This window comes from Panicum virgatum, chromosome 1K, assembly GCF_016808335.1.
Source record: "Panicum virgatum strain AP13 chromosome 1K, P.virgatum_v5, whole genome shotgun sequence".
In the NCBI taxonomy this organism is placed as follows: domain Eukaryota; kingdom Viridiplantae; phylum Streptophyta; class Magnoliopsida; order Poales; family Poaceae; genus Panicum; species Panicum virgatum.
The window spans coordinates 52508945-52529169 of NC_053136.1; the positions used below are offsets into that span (position 1 = coordinate 52508945).

The following is a 20225-nucleotide window of genomic DNA, read 5'->3' on the forward strand; positions in this document are numbered from 1 at the left end:
TTTCCTGACCAATCCCAGGCTGGTACCAGGTCCAGGGCTCTAGATGCACAGGTCCGGGTAGCTCTGTGCTTGTTACAGAGTGGAGGAGTGCGTAGGCTTAGGGTCGGAACCAGGCTAAGGCGCTACGCAGGGCTCCGGACCACTCCAGGAAACAGCACGATCTTTCCGGACCTGGCTTCACCGTCCCAGACCCTTCGCAGCAGTGGGTGAGGTCACTTTGCTGTGCTCGATCCTTTGAGATATAGTGCTGGACATGCCGTGTTGGATTTAGGAAGCCAGCTCTTGAGCTGGGACGAGGTCCGGGCCCCTAATTATCCGGCTCCAGGTACTAGAGCACTCGTTACAGGGTGGTGGAGTGTGCAGGCTTTTGGGTGCGGAACCAGCTAAGCGGCTACACTGGGCTCCGAACCACCCCAGGAAACAAGTACCCGCTCCCCAGAGTAGGTCCCTAGGGATCCGGACCCCTCTCCAGCAGCAAGAGGGTCCGGATCTGTACGGCAGTCCAGCAGCTCAATGCAGATCTTAGTTGCAGCAACAAGAGTAGAGGTCCCGCGGGGGTTAGAAAAAGCGAAAATTCCGAGAATCGAAATGCGTAATTTAACCTTGACACAAAGACAGAACTAGGAGAAAATCTTTCCTTTGCAATCTCGATGTACATGGCTTGCGCGATGGATGCCAGAGGCCGGGTTTACGAGGTCGGACCTCTACCGCTCTGAGCCGCGCGTTAGCCGCTAGTGCGATGGATGCCAGAGGTCGGGTTTACGAGGGTAGCCCCCAACCGCTCTGGACCGCACGCTAACTCTATCTTATTACAAAGAAAAAGTTATTTCCCTGCTCTGCCTAGGTGTAAAACTTACGCAGATGCTCTATATTCCATGGGTTGGGCAGCGGCACTCCGTCTTCTGTGGCGAGGCGAACGCATCCGGGCCGGCATACCTCTGTAACCTTTAAGGGCCCCTCCCAGCTGGGGGAGAGTTTGTGGAGCCCCGCTCGGTTCAGGATCCGTCTGAGGACGAGGTCGCCAGCCCGGAGCTCCCTACTGTGCACGAACCATTGATGATAGCGCCGGAGCGCCTGGTTGTAGCGTGCATTTCGGATTGCTGCTCGCCACCTTCGCTCGTCAACGAAGTCCACGTCGTCGCACCGCAGCTGCTCCTGCATGGATTCGTCAAAAGCCTGGACACGTGGTGAGCCCAGGTGAATTTCTGGGGGAAGGCATGCTTCAGCCCCGTAGACCAGGAAGAACGGAGTCTCCCCGGTGGCTCGGCTGGGTGTGGTCCGGTTGCCCCATAGTACACACGGGAGCTCGTCAACCTATTTGGCACCATGCTTCTTCAAGCAGTTGTAGGTGCGGGTCTTAAGTCCCCTGAGGATCTCTGCATTCGCTCTCTCAACCTGTCCATTGCTGCGGGGATGTGCTACGGACGCAAAGCATAGCTGGATGCCGATGTCCTCATAGTACTCTTGGAAGAGTCTGCTTTTGAATTGGGTCCCGTTGTCCGCGATGATGCGGTTTGGGACGCCAAATCTGCACACAATGGACCTGAGGAATGCGACTGCTGATTTCTTAGTAATATTCACCACAGGAGTAACTTCCGGCCACTTGGTGAACTTGTCGATGGCGACATAGAGGAACCGGTATCCGCCGACAGCCCGGGGGAAAGGCCCCAGGATATCCACACCCCACACAGCGAATGGCCATGAGGGTAGAATCATCTGCAGAGCTTGAGCTGGGGTGTGTATTTGTTTTGCATGGAACTGGCATGCTTTGCAGGACCTTACCAGCCCAGCCGCATCCTGGAGTGCTGTTGGCCAGTAGAAGCCATGCCGAAAGGCCTTGCCAACAAGCGTGCGAGAGGAGGAATGACTTCTGCACTCGCCTCCATGGATCTCCGCGAGCAACTCGCGGCCCTCTCCCTGGGAAATGCATCGCATGAGGACACCGTTGGCGCCACGGCGGTAGAGGTCCCCTTCTACCACCGCGTAACGTTTAGCCAATCGGACTACGCGCTCAGCGGACACATCGTCATCAGGGAGGATGTTATCCTTCAGGTAGTCCCGGATCTCGGAGATCCATGCATCGGGAGCTCCCAGAGCAGGTGGGGGTGGCTCTGTGAGGTCACCAGGTTCCTCAACAGAACACACAGCCCTGGTCGGGCACCATAGGTGGAATGCTGCCGGGACCGTTAGCTTCGAGGTGCCAGCTTGATCCCCCTCACCCGGCTCGGCAGGCTGGGCGGTAGGTTTCAGCAGCCGTCTTTCAAAGACACCCTCGGGCACAGATGCCCAGGTAGATGCTCTCGCAGAGAGATCATCTGCTGCTGAGTTGTGCTCGCGGGGAACGTGTTGCAGTTCCAAGGCGTCGAAGTCCTTCTCGAGCTTCCTCACGTGTATGAGGTATGCCGCGAGCTGGGGATTGTTGCAGTTGCAATCCCCTCGGACCTGCTTGATGATTAGCTGGGAGTCCCCCCTCACCAGAAGCTGCCGGACCCCCAATGAGAGGGCTTGCGTCAGGCCGAAGATCAGAGCTTCGTATTCCGCCATGTTGTTGGTGGCCTTGAACTCAAGGTGCACCATGTACTTCAGCTGATCTCCGTTTGGGTCGATGAGGACCACACCAGCCCCGGGCGGACCCATCAAAGAAGAGTGTCCAGTGAGGCTCGGTGAAGACTGGTGTCCTGATTTCCGGCTCCGGGGGTCCAGCATTTATGACCGGACCCCCAGGGTTGCTTGGGGAAGGAGTCCACTCCGCTATGAAATCAGCCAGGATCTGGCTCTTGACCGCATGGCGTGGCTGGAAATCCAGTTGGAATTCTGCCAGCTCTGCTGCCCACTTGGCGATATTGCCTGTGGCGTTGGAGTTGTGTAGGATCGCTCTTAATGGGTAAGAGGTCACTACAACAACTCGGTGTGCTTGAAAGTAGTGGCGCAGTTTCCTGGACGCAATAAGTATTGCATAGATAAGCTTATGCGTCTCAAGATACCTGGCCTTTGCCTCGTGGAGGACTTCACTGACGTAGTAGACTGGCTTCTGGACGGTCCGGACCCTAGCACCCGGGTCCGGCTCGCCCTTGTCCACCACATCTGTCCCTTGGGCCCCCAGTGGTTCTGGGTTCCCACTAGGATGAGGCTCCCCCGGACCTGCCTGTGCAGGATCCGGACCTTCAAGCTGGGGTGAGGCTGACGGGCCCCCGTGTCCGGGGTCCGGCTCACCATCCTTGGCCAACAGGACCTTGGAGCTCCCCTGGCAAGTTTGCTCCATCCTTTCGGCGACCAGCACCATGCTGACCGCCTCCGCAGATGCAGCAAGATACAGAAACAACGGCTCACCGAGTTCTGGAGCCACCAATACTGGCAGCGAGGTGAGGTGCTGCTTCAGCTCCTGGAAGGCCTGTTCAGCCTCTTCGGTCCAAGAAAATGGACCGGACCTCCTCAATAGCTTGAAGAAGGGAAGGGCCCTCTCGGCCAGCCTCGATATGAAGCGGCTAAGAGCAGCGAGAGATCCAGTAAGCTTCTGGACGTCCTTGATGCGGCCAGGAGGCCTCATTGCTTCGATCGCCTTGATCTTGGCTGGGTTTGCCTCGATGCGAGACCAGGAAACCCAGCAGCTTCCCTGCTGAGACGCCGAAGATGCACTTCTCTGGGTTCAGCTTCGTGCGCGTGGAGCGAAGACGGTCGAAGACGAGGGACAGGTCCTCCACTAGTGTTGACCCTACCTTAGTCTTGACCACAATGTCATCGACATAAACCTCAACAATATCTCTAATTAGATTACAGAAGGTTTTGTTCATAGCTCGTACAAACGTGGGTAAGGCATTCCTTAGACCATACGGCATGACAATGTAGCAATAAAGCCCATCTACTGTTACAAAGGCAGTATGCTTCCTATCCTCTCTAGACATCTGAATCTGGTGGAAACCAGAGTATGCATCTAGGAAAGACAAAAGGTCACACCCGGAGGTGGAGTCCACGATCTGATCGATACGCGGAAGAGGATAGGGGTCTCTTGGACATGCCTTGTTGAGGCTGGTGTAGTCGATGCACATCCGAAGCTTCCCGTTGGCCTTTGGGACGACGACCGGATTGGCCAACCACTCGGGGTGGTGGACCTCCTCGACGAAGCCGGCGTGTAGGAGCTTACGGACTTCTTCGCGGATGAAGTTCTGCCGCTCCACGGACTGCTTCCGAGGCTTCTGGCGCACCGGCGTGGCGTCGGGGTAGATCCTCAAATTGTGCTCGATCACTTCCCTGGGGATCCCGGGCATCTGTGACGGTTCCCAGGCGAACACGTCGACATTTGCCCGGAGGAAAGCGATGAGCGCGTCTTCCTATTTCTCCTCCAGGTTCCCCGCGATGCGGGTGGTCCTGGTGGAGTCTGCTCCAATCTGTACCGTCTTCACGGGAACTTGGTCCGGATCAGATGGTTGGACCTTGGGAGCCTTTGCAGGCGCCCTGGGTTGCGAGGTGGACGGATCCTCCTCGGAGCGTGCAGCCTCTGCCGCCAGAGTATGCAGTCTCTCAACTGCAACGACGGCAGCGGTGCGGTCGCCCTGCACGGTGAGGACTCCGGCAGGGGAAGGCATCTTCAAGACCAAATACCCATAGTGGGCAATGGCCATGAAGCGGTAGAGTGCCGGTCGGCCAATGATGGCGTTGAACGGGAGGTTCACCTCCGCAACATCGAACATGACGCCCTCTGTGCGGAAGTTCTCCTCGGTCCCGAACGTGACCGGCAATGTGATGCTCCCCAGAGGGAACACCGGGTGTGGGCCCACTCCGGAGAATGGGCGAGAGGGAGTCAGCTTGGACTCTGGGATCTGCAGCTGCTTAAACGCTGCATAACTGATGACGTTGAGGCCAGCCCCACCGTCAATCAGCACGTGGTAGAGCCTCACGTTGGATATGACAGGAGCGGTGACTAAAGGTAGCACACCAGCTCCGGCCATATTCTCCGGGCAGTCGGATGGCCCGAAAGAGATGGTGGTGTTCATCCACCTCTGGTGCGGCGCCGCCCTCGGGACCCCCGGCTTCACCGAAAAGACCTCCCGGCGAAGGGTCTTCACGTCCCGCCGGGAGACGAGCTCCCAGCTCCCGCCATACATTACGTACAGCTTCTTGCGGCGGTCGCCGTTGTCGGAACCGGAGTCGTCGTCGTGATAGACGCCCTTCAGCTCTCGAGCGGGGGATTGGTACCCCAGCTCCTTCTCCCCGGCCGCGGCCCTACTGTCAGAGGCCTTTTCCTTGCCGGCCTGCTGGCGAGGAGGGGATGAGCCATCCTTAGAGGACTGCTCACGCCGCCCACTGACCCGCTTCGCGAGCTTTTGGATCTCGCGGCAGTCAGCGGCGCTGTGGCGAGCGGTGGGATGCACTGGGCATGAACCTCCGCTTCCACCTTGCGGGCGAGGGCGTTTGCCGTGTGCATTCTGGCCTCCAGCCGCTGCCGCCGCAGCTGGCACCGCTGCTGGCGCTACTGCTGCAACGACTGGTCCGCCAGAATGCGGCTCCCCGCGACCCCGGTTCTTCTTCTTCTTCTTGCCACCGCCCAGTGCGGTAGCACTGGAGCCACCATTCTTGGTGTCTCCGTCTTGGGGGGCTGAGTGCCATGCACGGCCCTCAGCGGCCCTGGCACACTTGTCTGCCAGGGAGAAAAGCGTAGTGACGCTTTCCACCTCGTGCGTCGCCAGCTTCTCTAGCATCTTCTCATCACGTACCCCCTGGCGGAAAGCAGTAATAATAGATGCATCTGAGATATGAGGAATGGTCCCCCGTACCTTGGTGAAGCGCGAGATGAAGGCCCGAAGCGTTTCCCCGGGTTTTTGCCTCACGGCATGAAGGTGTGCCTCCACACCATGCTGCTGGTAGGCGCTGGCGAAGTTCGCTGTGAACCTCGCACAGAGCTCTTCCCAGGACTGGATCGTCCCAGGTGTGAGATTCATAAGCCAAGTCCGGGCTGGCCCAGACAAGGCTACATGAAAGTAGCTTGCCATTACGGCGCCGTTACCACCAGCCGCTGTGATGGCGGTAACATACACCTGCAGGAATTCTGACGGGTTAGTAGTACCGTCGTACTTTTCCGGCAGGTGGGGGCGGAACTTGGGTGGCCACGCCACGGCGCGGAGGTGCTCCGCAAGTGCAGCACAGCCCACCCCGGCCACCGGTGCGCCTGACTGAATCCGGGCGTTCACCGGAGGCCTGGGTGCCGCCGCGTCCAGATCAACAATGAGGTTGCGTCCCTCAATGTTGAGACGGCGCTCTCGCGCCCTCTCGACAGCGATGCGGGCATCCTCCCCCGCGCGCCGGCGGTTGAGCTCCGCCCGCAAGTCTTCTGTTCGTGCACCCCTCACGGTAGGGGAGCGCACAGATGCCGACGCACCGCCCTGACGCTGGTGGTAAGGTACCACCGCGTTGCCAGGCGGAGGTCGTTGCCCAGTCTTTGCAGAACTGGGGGAGGCCTGAGCCAGGTGGAGGAGACGGTCGACGTCGTCCCGCCACTGCTTCAGGGCGTCTGGCGAGGCTGCCTCAGCTGGGGGGTTGCGAAGCAACTCCCTAGCCGCTGCCAGCGCTCCGCCGCTCGCAGCCTGTGAGGGGGCCCTTGATGGGCGCCCTGACTCTTGCCGGCGAGCGGCGCGCGCCGCCGCCAGTGGTGGTTGCTCCACAGGCACAGTTGCCCCTGGAGCAGGAACGCGAGAGGCATGTGGCGTGGAGGATGCCACACCCTCTGTCATCTCCACGTCGTCCACGCGAACCATGGGGACGAAGAAAAGATGAACTGCGACCAGCTGTTCCCCTACCTGGCGCGCCAAATGTCATGGTGCTGCAAACCACAGCCGGGTGGCGGAAGGCACCCGCCCTAGCCCAGAGGGTGTATACTCAGGGGGTAGCTAGTCTTAGATCGGTCTCACTCAAGAACACGAGGAACACAGCAGGATTTAGAGTGGTTCGGGCCGCCGGAGCGTAATACCCTACGTCCACTGTGTGTTGTATTGCCTTCCCACGAGAGTGAGAAGGTTGCGAGAGCTTGAGTCAGTCTGGATTGTCCTGTGCATAGCGAGCGCCTCCCTTTTATATCTCAAGGGGGCGCGTACACAGCCGTTGGATCCCCGACAGGTGGGTCCGACGATGCAGTATAAAATAACGCACTGTTCATACATTATGGCGTCGCAGGCAAAGGAGATCTCTCTCTTGGATTCTCTTGCCTGCTCCCGGAGCCCTTCGTCCATCATGTCCTGGCGTTGTCTTGTCAGGTCGGGCCTGTCGTAGCTAGTGGCATCGCTCGCCATGTTGCTTAACCGGGCGGTGTAGCTTGCGGCGTAGGCGGCATGATGGAAAAGCGTCGTGCTGTCGTATCCATTTAATGCTGCAAGCGGGCTCTGCGCGGTTGCGGCACAGGCGGCTCCACTGTGCTCCTTGGTAATACGCGGTGCTCAGCGAGGCCTGACAAGGCTGTCTTGCGTACCGCGGCGGCAGAGCATGCCTTGTCCACCACATTAAATGCGGCAGGTGGGCGAGTCTTCCTGCGGAAGACTCGCGCACGATCCCGCGTCTCCGGGACACGTGGCGGCTCCGGACCCCTACACGGTGAGGGGAGTCCGGACGGGCGCAGGAGGTCCCGGACCCCTCTGGGGGTCCGGGCCTCGGCGGTCAGCTCGGAGCTTCCCTTCCTTAGAGACACGTGGCGTCACCGGACCCATCCTCAGGCGGGGAACGGTCCGGGGCCGTTGGCCTGGTGAGGGAAAAGCCTGGCCTGTGGGGCCTGGCTACTCCGTCTTTCCCGCGCAGCTACGGATAACTACGCGGGTCCTGCCTTGCTGCAGTAAGAGTGGGTATCCCTGTTACAGGGTACCGACAGCCAGCAAACGGAGTCTTCACGTTCACTCTCAAGACCTAAAAATTCTCATGTTAATCGGAGAAAAATAGAAAAATAAAAATTACCCAACACTGTCATTACGATAAAAAATAGTCTAAAATACCTCTGTGCCTAATTAAAAATCACCCACCAATGTCATTATGAAAAATTAGATATAAAATACCATTTAGCTATGTATCAGTTATAAATATAAACTATTAATAAAAACTAAAGCTAACAACAATCAATCAAAATGAAATAAAAATAAGAATAATTATCTGTATAATATTATTAAAACTCAACAAATCAAATTGTTATTATAGGTAGATCATAGTTGAATTGTTTTAATCAACAATAAGATATAATTTACGATAATGAACATGATGATGTACAGTAAAAAATAGTATAACCTTTAAGTAAGATATAACGACATGTAAATTTTTTAATTTTCAATACTAGTCGCGCAAATGCGCGGGCTATTCGCCTAATTTTTATTAATTTATCTTAACATTTTTAGGATGATTCTTTTTTTTTACGGAGGGAGTAAAAAATTAGTACAACTCTGACGACCCTCCACAGATGATTTCTTGACCATGTCGAGCGGGGGCCCAACAATAATGGGCCCTTTGTTCTAGACGAAAAACCCATTGGGCCTGAGCCCTGCTTTGAGTGGGAGTCAGACAGAGTGTCGGTGAGACCTTTTGTTTAAGAATCGCGGTAAACTTTGCTTTCTCCCCAGAGCGAGTTCCTTCATCGGGACACCATGTGCGGAGTAGACGTGGGCATGGGCTGCCCGACCCGAAGAGTTTGATGGGCGGGCTCGGGTCAAAAATTTTGACCCAGTATGACTGACGGGCCGGGCACGGGCTAAAAATTTTGATCCGAAACCCGAAGGAACCCGACATTTTACATAGGTCCGGCCTGACCCGACCCGAACCCGACCCGACCCGACTGGCTGTCGGGTCGGGTGCGGGCTCAATTTTACGGCCCGGCCACCGGGTCGGGTCGGGCACGGGCCGCTAAAAAAAACACCGGGTTTTTTTTTGCCCGACCCGAACCCGATCCGGCCCGGAGGATGCCCAGGTCTATGCGGAGCTATAGATGAGCAAACGGGCCGCCCGGCCCGGCCCAGGCCCGGCTCGATTGTGCCGGGCCAAGTTTGGCCCGTCGTGCCACTGTGCCGGGCTGCCCCGGGCTTCGTGCTTGGCCGACGGTCCAGGCCCGGCCCATGGGCCTATTTTCGTGCCGGGCCAGCCCAAATGGCCCGACCAAAATGGTGTGCCGGGCCGGCCCAAATAGCCCATAAACATATGAAGATATCAATTTCACAAATGTTTAAAGAATCGTATAAGCTAAATATTATTTCTCAAATATTATTAAGTTCATAAATATTAAAAAAACACATAAGTTACACCTATAAGTTAACTTATTGACAAATGACAAGTTATAAGTTCATATATAAATATATAATTATAGTTATATATAAGCTAACGGACATCTATCGTGCCTTCCACTAATTGCGGACCGTGCCGTGCCACCCGACGGGCCTGCCTAGCGGCCAAGCCCGGCCCGAGACCCGTGCCGTGCCTAGCCCGGGCCCGGTGTCTTCGGGCCCGTGCCGTGCTTGGGCCGTGCCGTGTCGCCCGTGCTTGGGCTGGGCTACCGAGCCTCGAGCCTTCTGCTCATCTATACGGAGCATGCACTCTGCTGCGCTGTAAAAAAACGGGCCTTCTGCTCATCTATACGGAGCATGCACTCTGCTGCGCTGTAAAAAAATGTTCAGGTTTCAAAGAGGTCACCTCGAGATACCCACCAGCTGCGCTACTCGATCTAAACCAAACGGCCACGCTAGTCAACTGGTTAGTGTATGACGAGCTAGGGAGATACTCTTCTGCAGTAATTAATCAAACGTGTCATGTTAATAGTGGCAGCAGTGCTTCACCCAGGAGTACAGCTTACAATTAGTAGGAAATCCAATACCCTGCATCGATCGACAAAAGAAATTACTCCTACCAATCTAGTGCTAGAAACGAAGATCGTTGAGTATCAAATGAGCAGTGTGTCCGTTCCAACGCAAAAACGACCTACAATTTTCAACTCCTCCTAGCTCGTGAATTCGCTTGCATCTTAAGCTAGGCACACACAACCCCCCGGGCGGCCGGGCCGTCGGCGAGCCAGCCAGACGGCAGAAATGCAGCAGCGCAAGCCCAAGGTCTGCGCCGCCGAGGGCGCGGCGCCGGAGATCCCTGTGTCACAGGGCGGGGTGCCGTGCGACGGCTGGCCGGAGGCCGAGGGAGCTCGGCCGGATCACTGGCCCCTGCCGCGCAAGAAGAGGCTGACCCTGGACAGGAGGCGGTGGAACACGGTGGTCAACGTCGTGCTCGTCGCCTTCGTCATGGCCGTGCCGCCGTTCGTCGTCGTCTACGGCGGGGGCGGCGTCGCGCCCGCGGTTTGGATCGCCGCCGCCAAGGCCCGGCTGCGCCGAGGTGAGTTCGACCATGTTGCTGTCGCTCTCTTCTCATGGTTGCCGCAGCTTTAGGCTGGCTGATCTGTAGTTACTGCTCGAGTGTTCGGTATCTCTTCTCATCAGTTCATCACACGCGACCCCCCGTGTCCATCATCAACCTGACAATTTGCTCCGCTGCAGATTCCGGCGATGGCTCCTTCCCGCACGCGAGGAGCCCGCCTGACAAGCTCCTCGGCGGCCTCTTGCCCGACGGACTCGACGAGAGATCGTGTTCATGTACCGCCGGAACCCGGGACGGCGGCCTTCTCCGCACCTCATCGCGAAGCTGCGGAAGCACGAGGAGCTCCAGAGGCGGTGCGGGCCGAACATGAACGCGTACAACCTCGCCATCGAGCAGCTTCGGACCGGCAAGAGCGTCGGCTCGCCGGAGTGCAAGTACGTCGTCTCCATCTCGTACCGCGGCGTCGGCAACCGCATCCTCGCTGTCACGGTTACTGTAGCGCAAGCTGCTGTAGCACCGCGGAGATCAGTTCCTCAGTCCCAAACTGAAAGTAGAGAGGGAGTCGAACCAGTTTAAATAGCCAGTCTAGTCCCTGGGAAGCTAATAATTTCGGTTTGAACTTTTTGCGCGAAGCGAGGACGAAAACGCTAGAGAGTTATTTAGCAGGTGTGGTTTACTCAACGTGTAGGCTAGATCTTAGCCGTTATCCCGGGCCGGGTCGTTACAGGGGTATCATAGCCATACTCTCGCGGTTTCACGCCACGTACAGGCAGAAGTGCGCGTACATGAGCACGTCGGCGCGTGGAAACACAGATGCCAGCAGCCCGCGTAACTCCGGTTCGAACCTTTTGCGCGAAGTGAGGACGAAAACGCAAGAGAGTTATTCAACAGGTGTGGTATACTCGACGTGTAGAATAGATCTTAGCCGGGCCGGGTCGTTACACTCGCCACGGCGTCGGCGTTCCTCTACGCGACGCTGACCGGCCGCGTCTTCCTCGTCGACCCGAGCAACCAGATGGACGAGCTCTTCTGCGAGCCGTTCCCCGGCACGACGTGGCTGCTGCCGCGGGACTTTCCCCAGGCGAGCTACGCCAACTTCAGCATCGACACCGCCGAGAGCTACGGCAACATGCTCCGGAACAAGGTGCTCAGCGCCGACGCGCCGCCGGCGGCGGGAGAGCTGCCGGCGTTCGCGTACCTCCACCTCGACCACGACTACGGCCACGAGGACAAGATGCTCTTCTGCGACGACGACCAGCGGCTGCTATCCAACGTCCAGTGGCTGGTCATGAGGGCGGACCTGTACACCGTGCCGGGCCTGTTCCTGGTCACGGCGTTCCAGGAGGAGCTCGACGCGCTCTTCCCGGAGCGCGACGCCGCGTTCCACCACCTGGTGCGCTACCTGCTCCACCCGACCAACCACGTATGGGGCCTCGTCACGCGCTACCACCGCGCGTACCTCGCGCGGGCGGACCTCCGGGTCGGCATCCAGGTGCGCACCTTTGACCCCAGGCACGCGCAGTCGCCGCACGTCCTCCAGCAGATCACGTCGTGCGCGTGGAGGGAGAAGCTGCTCCCGGAGCTTCTCGCCACGGGAGAGCACGCCGCGCCGGCGCCGGGCGTCCTGATGACCTCGCTCCGGTCATGGTACTACGAGCACATCAAGGGGATGTACTGGGACCGCGCAACGGCGACCGGCGACGACGTGAGCGTGCACCAGCCGAGCCACGAGGGGCAGCAGCAGTTCGGCAAGAGGTCACACGACGGCAGGACCTGGGCGGAGGTGTACCTGCTGAGCCTGTGCGACGTGCTGGTGACCAGCGGGTGGTCCACGTTCGGGTACGTGGCGCAGGGGCTCGGCGGCGTCAGGCCGTGGGTGCTGCACAAGCAGCCGGAGAACCTCACGGCGGCGCCGGACCCGCCGTGCTTCCGGGACGTGTCCATGGAGCCGTGCTTCCACGCGCCGCACGTCTACGACTGCAAGATGAGGCGCGGGATGGACACCGGGGAGGTGCTCCCGCACGTCAGGCACTGCCAGGACGTGACCTGGGGGTTGAAGCTTGTTGATCCAAAGCTCTACAAGCCTTGAAATTTCAGGGCAGGTTTTAGGTGGATCTGGTAACTGAAAGATTCCGTTTGCTTTGCTTTGATCAAGAAAAATTCAAGCAACATGACGTCAGGGACAAAACCATGGATCAAGAGGTTTAGACGTGTTCAGATTGGGTCCAAACCCCTTCATGGCCTTTTCCCAACTAAGATATTGATGGATTTGCAGAAGAATTGGTGCGTAAAGGTGGTAAATTTTCTGATACTAACGACTGCAACGGCAACAGTTCACGGTGAATGGCAAACCGATATCGTCACGCATTCACGCTGGTACGCACGGCCGTCAGCGAGATCTCTGTGACCTGTCGACATGTGGAGACAAGGCGATGAATCATCTTGCGTAGAGATGCTCCACTTCCAGGTGTCTGTTCGAAATCGAAGGAGACAGGTTTTCTGCCGTTCTGCAAGATCACTATTTATTTGCACACTCTCCTTTCTTCTTTAAGCTCTGCTTTTTTTATTTTTTTAAGGGAAAAGTCTGTTTTTCAACCCTGAACTATCACGCTAGTCCGATTTTAGCCCTTGAACTACGAAACCGAACATCCTACACCTCCAACTAACGAAACCGTTTGAAAAACAACCCAGGTGTCTGGAATTTCACACCTCTCTCAATTAAATAATAAAGAAAGCATAGTTAATATTATCTAAAAATCATGATATTTTTTTGGGAGGTAGATCAAAAGACAAGGAATCTATTTTTGGCTAGATGTGCTACAATAGACATAAAGGAATTTGAATTATAAAATTTTAAAAATAGGTAGAATTCAAAATTCATTGAATTTTTAGGTCAGCTAAACCTATGATAAAAATGCATTAAAAATATGATAATTCATAATTTTTTTATTTAGTTTAGTTAGGTACTTTTTATTGGCCCAAGTTCTATAGAAAATTCATAAATTAAAATTTGAGGAATCAAATTTGATTCAAATTTGAGCATTGCGAAGGAATTCAAAAACTTTCATAAAAACTTGGGCCAATAAAAAATAGATTATTAAACTAAATAAAAAATTATGAATTATCATATTTTTATTTCATTTTTATCAAAGGTTTAGCTAACCCAAAACTTCAAGAAATTTTGAATTCTACCCATTTTTAAAATTTTATAATTCAAATTTCATTATGTTTAATGTATCACATCTAGCCAAAATAAATTCCTTGTCTTTTTATCTACCTTCCAAAAAAATATCATGATTTTTAGACAATATTAACTATGCTTTCTTTCTTATTTAATTGAGAGAGGTGTGAAATTCCATAAATTCGAAAATGTTACTGTAGCACAGCTTGCTACAGTACTCAAGGATGTGATTCGGATGGTTTTGCCGGTTCGAGGGCCTAGGTTACCTGGTTTCGTAGTAGGAGGTTGAAAAACGGACTTCTTGACTAGTTCGGGGTTGTAAAATAGACTTATCTATTTTTTTAATAAGATCACTATTTAAGCTCTGGAATTGAACCACGGTGAGTGGTGACAAGTCCATGGACAGTTGGACACACGCCCGGGAGTCCCCATTCAATGCTCCCAAAAGCGGAAGACCACACCACCCGAGCCTCATGACCCGGCCGGCCACCACACGATGACACGATCCGGTGATCGGCGTGTCCGGCGCCCCCGCCCAGCAGGCCAGGAACCAGAACCACTCCCCATCCCCGGCACCGGCATGGCCGCCCGGTAGAAGGCGTCCGTTCGACTTTTGGAAAAAAAAATAGGTCTCGCGTTTCGCCCGTACTCGTAGCACGTTCGACGTCTACGCTTTGGCCGTAGCGCGTGCGGAAACGCGCTCCGAAGGCAAATCGCCCGGCGAAATTACTGGCATCATTTCCATCGCCGACGCCGCCGCATCTGGGGGTGAAAGCGAAACAAACGTGGGTCCATTTGCCGAGCAGGCGAAAGCCCCACGAGGCCACGACGTCTCCTCGTCCTGGCGCTGTCTCGCCACGCCGAGGCGCTCCAGTTCCGCCGACACAGCGCCGCCCCCACTCCTCACTCCGTCGTGCCATCACGTCCTCGCTCGCTCGTCCCCACCCTTCCTCACCTCAAACACATCGAAAACCCCCTGTGCGGCTCGTTCCCCCGTCACGTGCCGCGCCCTGCTCGCCCCTTCCCCTGGCTTCCTATTTCAGCCGCGATCGGGTCCGCTCCGCACCCGAACCGCGCCATCCGTGCCGCGGCCGGCGACCCAGAACCCAAGAACCCCCCGCGGCATGGACATCAAGGAGCGGATCCGCCGCTCGCCGCCGCCGCCGCCGACGCCGCAGGCGGCGGCGCCCGCGCCGGGGCACCCGCGCGGGAGGAAGGGCCGGGTCGCGGTGCTGCCGCTGTCGGTGGCGGCGCTCGTGGCGTGCGTGGTCCTGCTGCTGCTGCTCTCGGGCGGCTCCGCGGCGAGGAGGGGCGGCCAGTTCCTCGACGCGGATCCTGCCACCGCCAGGCGGCCCTCCGGCGACGGCCGTGGCGGCCTGCACCAGCCCCGCCCGCGCGATGGTATGTCATCAAAAACTAAACTACATGCGCGTGGTCATTTGTTTGACCGTTTGCATCCGCTGTTTGGCTTCCTTCTGAATTCCCGAGTGTATACTTTGTATGGGCGGCGACGTGACATCTTGTATGGCAGACGTCACGTATTTAATGAATGTTTAGGCTCCATGACCTGTCCATACTCCGCCGTATGTTTCCAGGGTGAAAAAGTTTTCAGAAGTTACAAAGCCTTTCCTTTTCCTACAACAGTTTGAAGTAATTTAGCTTATCGATCCTTGGGGAGGGATGGTCACTGTCACTGAAAATGTCTTCTCACTTCTCAATTCTCATGGTAGAATTTTTTAGGCGCAGCGCGCCTTATAATATTAAGTCTTACTGTGGTTTACGCCTGCAACGTAAACACCATTGTGTATGTGTGGAGTTCTGCATGCTGTACTATGATCTTGCTGCATGAGAAGTCTTTGACATTTGATTTGCACTGGTTTGCCATCTTATACAGTGGCAAAAGGTCTAACTCAAGCTCTGCCGTCATGTTTATTCAACGCCTGGCTGGTGTATACCTACTCTATTGTGCTACCCCATTTTCAGCATTTACCAGAAAAGATTCAGTAGCATCTGAAATTCTACAACTTTTTTTACTGGAATGGTAATTCGAGAGAACTCTAGTTAATAATTCTCCATAACCTAACCTTTCTTTCCTGTTTTTTCCTGATAATCTCCCCTATCCCACATGTGTATGATCAAATAGTGATTTAAATTTCCCATTTGTCTTGCAAAAATGGAAATCGAATTGTCTACCTGAATTCTTATAACAACCAACCTATTCACTGGCTATTTTCAGGGGGGCATGGAACTATGGAGTCTTCCAAACTTCAAAGTGATAAACTCATTGGTGGCTTGTTAGCTCCTGGTTTTGATGAACAGTCATGTCTAAGTAGATACCAATCAGCATTATACCGTAAAGAATCGCCACATTTACTATCAACATACCTTCTGGAAAGACTAAGAGAACATGAGGTTCTTCAGAAGAAATGTGGCCCACATACAGAGTCTTACAAGAAAGCTATTGAGCAGCTAAAATCTGGTCAGGATATTGAGGTTGGAGATTGCACGTATTTGGTATGGATATCTTATAGTGGCCTTGGGAACAGGATCTTAACTATTACCTCAGCATTTGTCTATGCCATCCTTACCAGCAGAGTTTTACTTGTGGATGGGGATAAAGGCACTGCAGATCTTTTCTGTGAACCATTCCCTGAAACTTCGTGGTTATTACCGTCGGATTTCCCTGTTAATCTATTTAAGAACCTCAATATTGGCTCCCCTGAGAGTTACGGGAAAATGCTGAAAACTGCAAATATTCATTCTGATGGTTCTTTTAAGGGTCCCACACCTGCCTTTATTTATCTTCACTTGGCTCATGATTATGATGATTATGATAAGCATTTTTTCTGTGAACATAGTCAGCAACATCTTCAGAGGATCCCATGGCTGATCTTAAGATCTGATAATTACTTTGTACCTTCACTTTTTCTGATCCCAGCATACCAAGAGGAACTCATGAGGCTGTTTCCTCAGAAAGACGCTGTTTTCCATCACTTGGGACGTTACTTGTTCCACCCTACCAACGCTGTCTGGGGCTTGATTACAAGGTACTATGATTCTTATCTTGCCAGAGCTGACGAGAAGTTGGGTATCCAGATCAGAGTCTTTGATACTGAAACTGGTCCATTTCAGCATGTCTTGGATCAGGTCCTTTCTTGTACACTGAAGGAAAATTTACTACCAGAGGTTAATGCACAGCAGCCAATTGTCTCAGCAAGGAAAGTCAGATCGAAAGTTGTTCTGATTACTTCTTTGAACTCTGGATACTACGAAAGAATCAGGACCATGTATTGGGAACATCCAACATCGAATGGTGAGATTATTAGCTTTCACCAGCCAAGTCACGAGGAGCATCAGGATTCGGATAAGAAAATGCATAACATGAAAGCATGGGCAGAGATTTATCTGTTAAGCTTGTCTGATGTTATGGTAACAAGTGCATGGTCAACTTTTGGGTATGTTGCTCAGGGTCTGAGTGGTCTGAAGACGTGGCTTATGTTCAAACCTGAAAACCACACTGCGCCTAATCCACCTTGCCGCCAAGTTATGTCCATGGAACCGTGCTTTCATGCTCCACCTTTCTATGACTGCAAAGCTAGGAGGGGAACTGATACAGGAAAGCTTGTTCCGCATGTAAGACATTGTGAAGATATGAGCTGGGGGCTCAAGCTAGTTGATACGGATGAATGGTAGATAACTAGATGTGATTTTTTTTTTCTTCATTCATATATGTACAGTACAAGCGAATGCTTTCTAGTATGCAATTTTTTTCTCGAACGTCTGGTGTGTAATTTTCACTTATAGGTTCAACTTGTATATCTATATTGAAGGCGAGATTTTCCTGGTTTAGTTTAGGTAGAAATGACACAGCATGCTGATAGTTGTCGAGTACAAACAGTTTGTGAGCTATTGAAGTTCCATATTTAGCGTTTGTCATGATTGAAAATTTTGCAAAGAGAAGAGCTAAAAGAACGCGCTTCCTGTTGGGAAACATTGTTATCCTTTTGTGCCATAGCACTGTACAGTGAAAACAAAAGTTTGCGTTGGGGACAGAATTCTTAGGAAGAGGAGATTGAATGAATGATATTTTTGTTGAATGGGTCCGAAAGATGTGTCAAAAGGTTGTCGATGGGGCCAACATGAGTTACGGATGCTTGCACAATGAAGCCAAGCATGGCTACCATTGCCAACCTCCCTGTGACAGTAATAAATCACGTTAGCAAACTGTAAGTACTACAGTGTAGGCTTATTTCGCTCGCAAATTGTACTGAGAGGAAGTGAAGGTACCATTCTTAATCTCTTTCAGCTTCTCTTCATGTGCATTCTCTATATCTTTTGCGAGTCCTAACGGATTAAACAGCGGACCTCCAGGGTAGCTGTCGAAACATGAATGAAGATTGTAATGAGCGTAGCGAAAGCAAAGTCTTGTCATGTAAATAATGCTCCAGCACTTACCCTGGCTGTGAGCCCACGAGTGCAGCCTCTAGACCTATGAAGGTTCCTTCCTCTGCTTGTGACCCTGGATTGATGAAATCCATGTACCTCTTGGTTTCAGCGAATCTGCCGGGGTTCAGAGTTACAAACAGGAAACAATTCAGTCTTGTTTTCCGTGAAGCCAGATCAGAGTGTAGGCCATTCTAACCTTCTGCAGCTATTGGAACTTTCTTTAACCACTGATAAAGAAATGTTTTAGTTGTATATGCTGAATCACCCACCCCATCAGGAGAAGCTGAACGAAGAAGAGTGACGTGGTGTTGGCGAAGTCAAATTTCGCTGCACCTGCCTCGAACCACACCGGCAGATCCCGGATCCCTGATACGCGGAGCAACTGCACACGAGAGAATCGCAGCAACAGAACACATCAGGATCGTTGGAGCCCATGTGTATCTTGACTGAACGACTAGGCCCATGAACGATCGGTCATTAGGGTGTGAAATAGGCAGGGAAGGCCCAACTCGGCAACTCTACTACTTTGATTTCTGGTCGGGTCCGGCAGATACACAGGTACTAACTACTACGGAGTAGGTCGGTTTGCTATTTAGTACCACATCGCCTGGATTAGCAAACGCGCGTCCCCGAGGGTGTATAAAAGTAGGCGGTGGGCGATCCTTGCAACCCATCTTTGCGCTTGGGGCAATGACGCAGCTAGTGAGGTAATACCGAGGCGCGTCAATTGCTGGTTGAAAACTATTTCCAAACCCCCTTTGCGGCCCTCCGGGCCACAGAGAATTTCTGGAAGGGCTCCCTCTAACAAGGGTAAAGCCCTACAATTCCCAATTCAAAATTTTAATCGTCTGCTGAGGCTCTCAAAACGTACTCTATGCTCCGTCTAATTGCTCAGGCGAGTAAGAAAACGAGGTCGGCAAGGTAACTTACGTCGGTTACAAGGATTCCGGCGACCCCTGCCATGGCGAACCGGCAGTGCACGAGCTCGGCCTGCACGTACCACTTCAATGCTGCCGGTTCCTCGCCGAGCCCCAGGGGATCGAAGCCGAAGTCACCCGGCAGCCTGAAATTCAGAGACGCTACTATCATCTGACAAACACCATCGCCTGCACAAAAGCAGCGGCCGATCAGAGTTTCAGATAACCGACGTGCCGTCGAGGTGAGCAGGCGGGTCCAGGCCGGGCAGCCAGGTCGCGCGCTGGGCGCTGGCCCGGACGACGACCCGAGCTCTCGGCGACCGCACGCGGTGTGCGGGCACGGCGAGCGCGCGCCGGCTCCAACCAGTGAGCGCCCTGGAAGCTGCTGTTACAATGGACGCCATGGCTGCCACCGGGGATGTTGCTCGCCGGCTGCTGAACTAACTAACAGCCAGCCTGCGACGTCCCTTCCTCTTGCTTGCTTGCTGTTGTCTTTTGGGGGGCGTTGGTGGATGTTGGGTTGGGAAGCTCTCTCAGGCTCTCAGCTCTGGATATGGAATTAGAGGCGTTCGTTGCTTCGGTGCCGGGCGGATGGAAAAGCTGTCAGAACTCCGATGGACCAAAACTGTTTGCGCGGGGTGAGGAGATATTGGGCCACATGATTCTGTGCGAGGCGAGGACCTGCTGGCGTCTTTTTTATTTTTACATTTTTCAAAAAAAAAATTACAGAAATATATTTTGGTTTTTAAAATTTACAGTTCTATACCCCTACCGCCCGGTAGAGGGGCGGCAGGCCCCCTGCCGCCCCCCGGCCGGGCGGTAGGGACCTGTTTGTAAATAAAAATAAAATTTATTTGCGAATCAGACCTTGGAAGGGGCCTGCCGCCCCTCTGTCGGGCGGCAGGGGGGCGGCAGGCCCCTCCAAGTATATAAAAGGTCCACCCCTTCTCTGGCGCCGTCATTTTCTGCCCACGAAATCCAGAGAGGGCAGAGGAAGAGAGGAGGGGTCCGAGAGGTATTTCCACCGGCGAAGCCCTGCCTGATTTTGGATCCGAACCGCAGGTAAGTAATCTTTTTGACCTATTATAGACTTGTTTCTAAAATAATTATGAATTAGAATAGATTTAGTTTTTGTATAGTGAAATATAGAATAGTAAACTTAGAATGACAGAATCTTATTATTATTGCAGCATAAGGCAATGGCTGCCTCCAATTCTATTGGATTTTCATGGACCGAAGAAAAATCTAGTATATTTCTTGACATCATGACACATCTTTTAATCAGTAAGAAGTTGGATCCATTAGCGGATGGTACGATAGAGATGGTGTTGTCCAAATTAGTTGAGTTTAAAGATTTAACATTGTTT

General features: G+C 53.6%; 4 protein-coding genes and 1 non-coding gene across 6 annotated transcripts; 4 read left to right on the forward strand and 1 right to left on the reverse strand.

The window, feature by feature from the left end:
- Positions 1-9988: 9988 nt before the first annotated feature.
- On the forward strand, positions 9989-10385 carry LOC120657796. The gene has a single exon (XM_039936175.1). It carries the CDS (start codon positions 10038-10040, stop codon positions 10383-10385), a length of 348 nt encoding a protein of 115 aa, XP_039792109.1. The 5' UTR covers positions 9989-10037.
- Positions 10386-10396: 11 nt separating this feature from the next.
- LOC120657812 (fucosyltransferase 2-like) lies at positions 10397-12990 on the forward strand. Its single transcript, XM_039936176.1, has 2 exons — positions 10397-10798; positions 11265-12990. Exons 1-2 carry the CDS (start codon positions 10588-10590, stop codon positions 12401-12403), a joined length of 1350 nt encoding a protein of 449 aa, XP_039792110.1. The 5' UTR covers positions 10397-10587; the 3' UTR covers positions 12404-12990.
- A 1476-nt stretch (positions 12991-14466) lies between these two features.
- On the forward strand, positions 14467-17617 carry LOC120642794 (galactoside 2-alpha-L-fucosyltransferase-like). 2 transcript variants are annotated; one of them, XM_039919396.1, is made up of 3 exons: positions 14467-14896; positions 15732-16542; positions 16628-17617. In XM_039919396.1, exons 1-3 carry the CDS (start codon positions 14620-14622, stop codon positions 16659-16661), a joined length of 1122 nt encoding a protein of 373 aa, XP_039775330.1. In that variant the 5' UTR covers positions 14467-14619; the 3' UTR covers positions 16662-17617. The 2 variants fall into 2 exon arrangements, with proteins under 2 accessions (XP_039775330.1, XP_039775321.1); XM_039919387.1 differs by having other exon boundaries at positions 14475-14896; positions 15732-17603.
- LOC120642807 (photosystem I chlorophyll a/b-binding protein 5, chloroplastic-like) lies at positions 17457-19479 on the reverse strand. Its single transcript, XM_039919408.1, has 6 exons — positions 19090-19479; positions 18872-19004; positions 18211-18323; positions 17951-18055; positions 17783-17871; positions 17457-17690 (listed from the first exon to the last, which is right to left on the reverse strand). Exons 1-6 carry the CDS (start codon positions 19260-19262, stop codon positions 17554-17556), a joined length of 750 nt encoding a protein of 249 aa, XP_039775342.1. The 5' UTR covers positions 19263-19479; the 3' UTR covers positions 17457-17553.
- On the forward strand, positions 18614-18759 carry LOC120658407. Its single transcript, XR_005668624.1, has one exon. It is a non-coding gene; the product is annotated as a U4 spliceosomal RNA (small nuclear RNA).
- Positions 19480-20225: the final 746 nt, after the last annotated feature.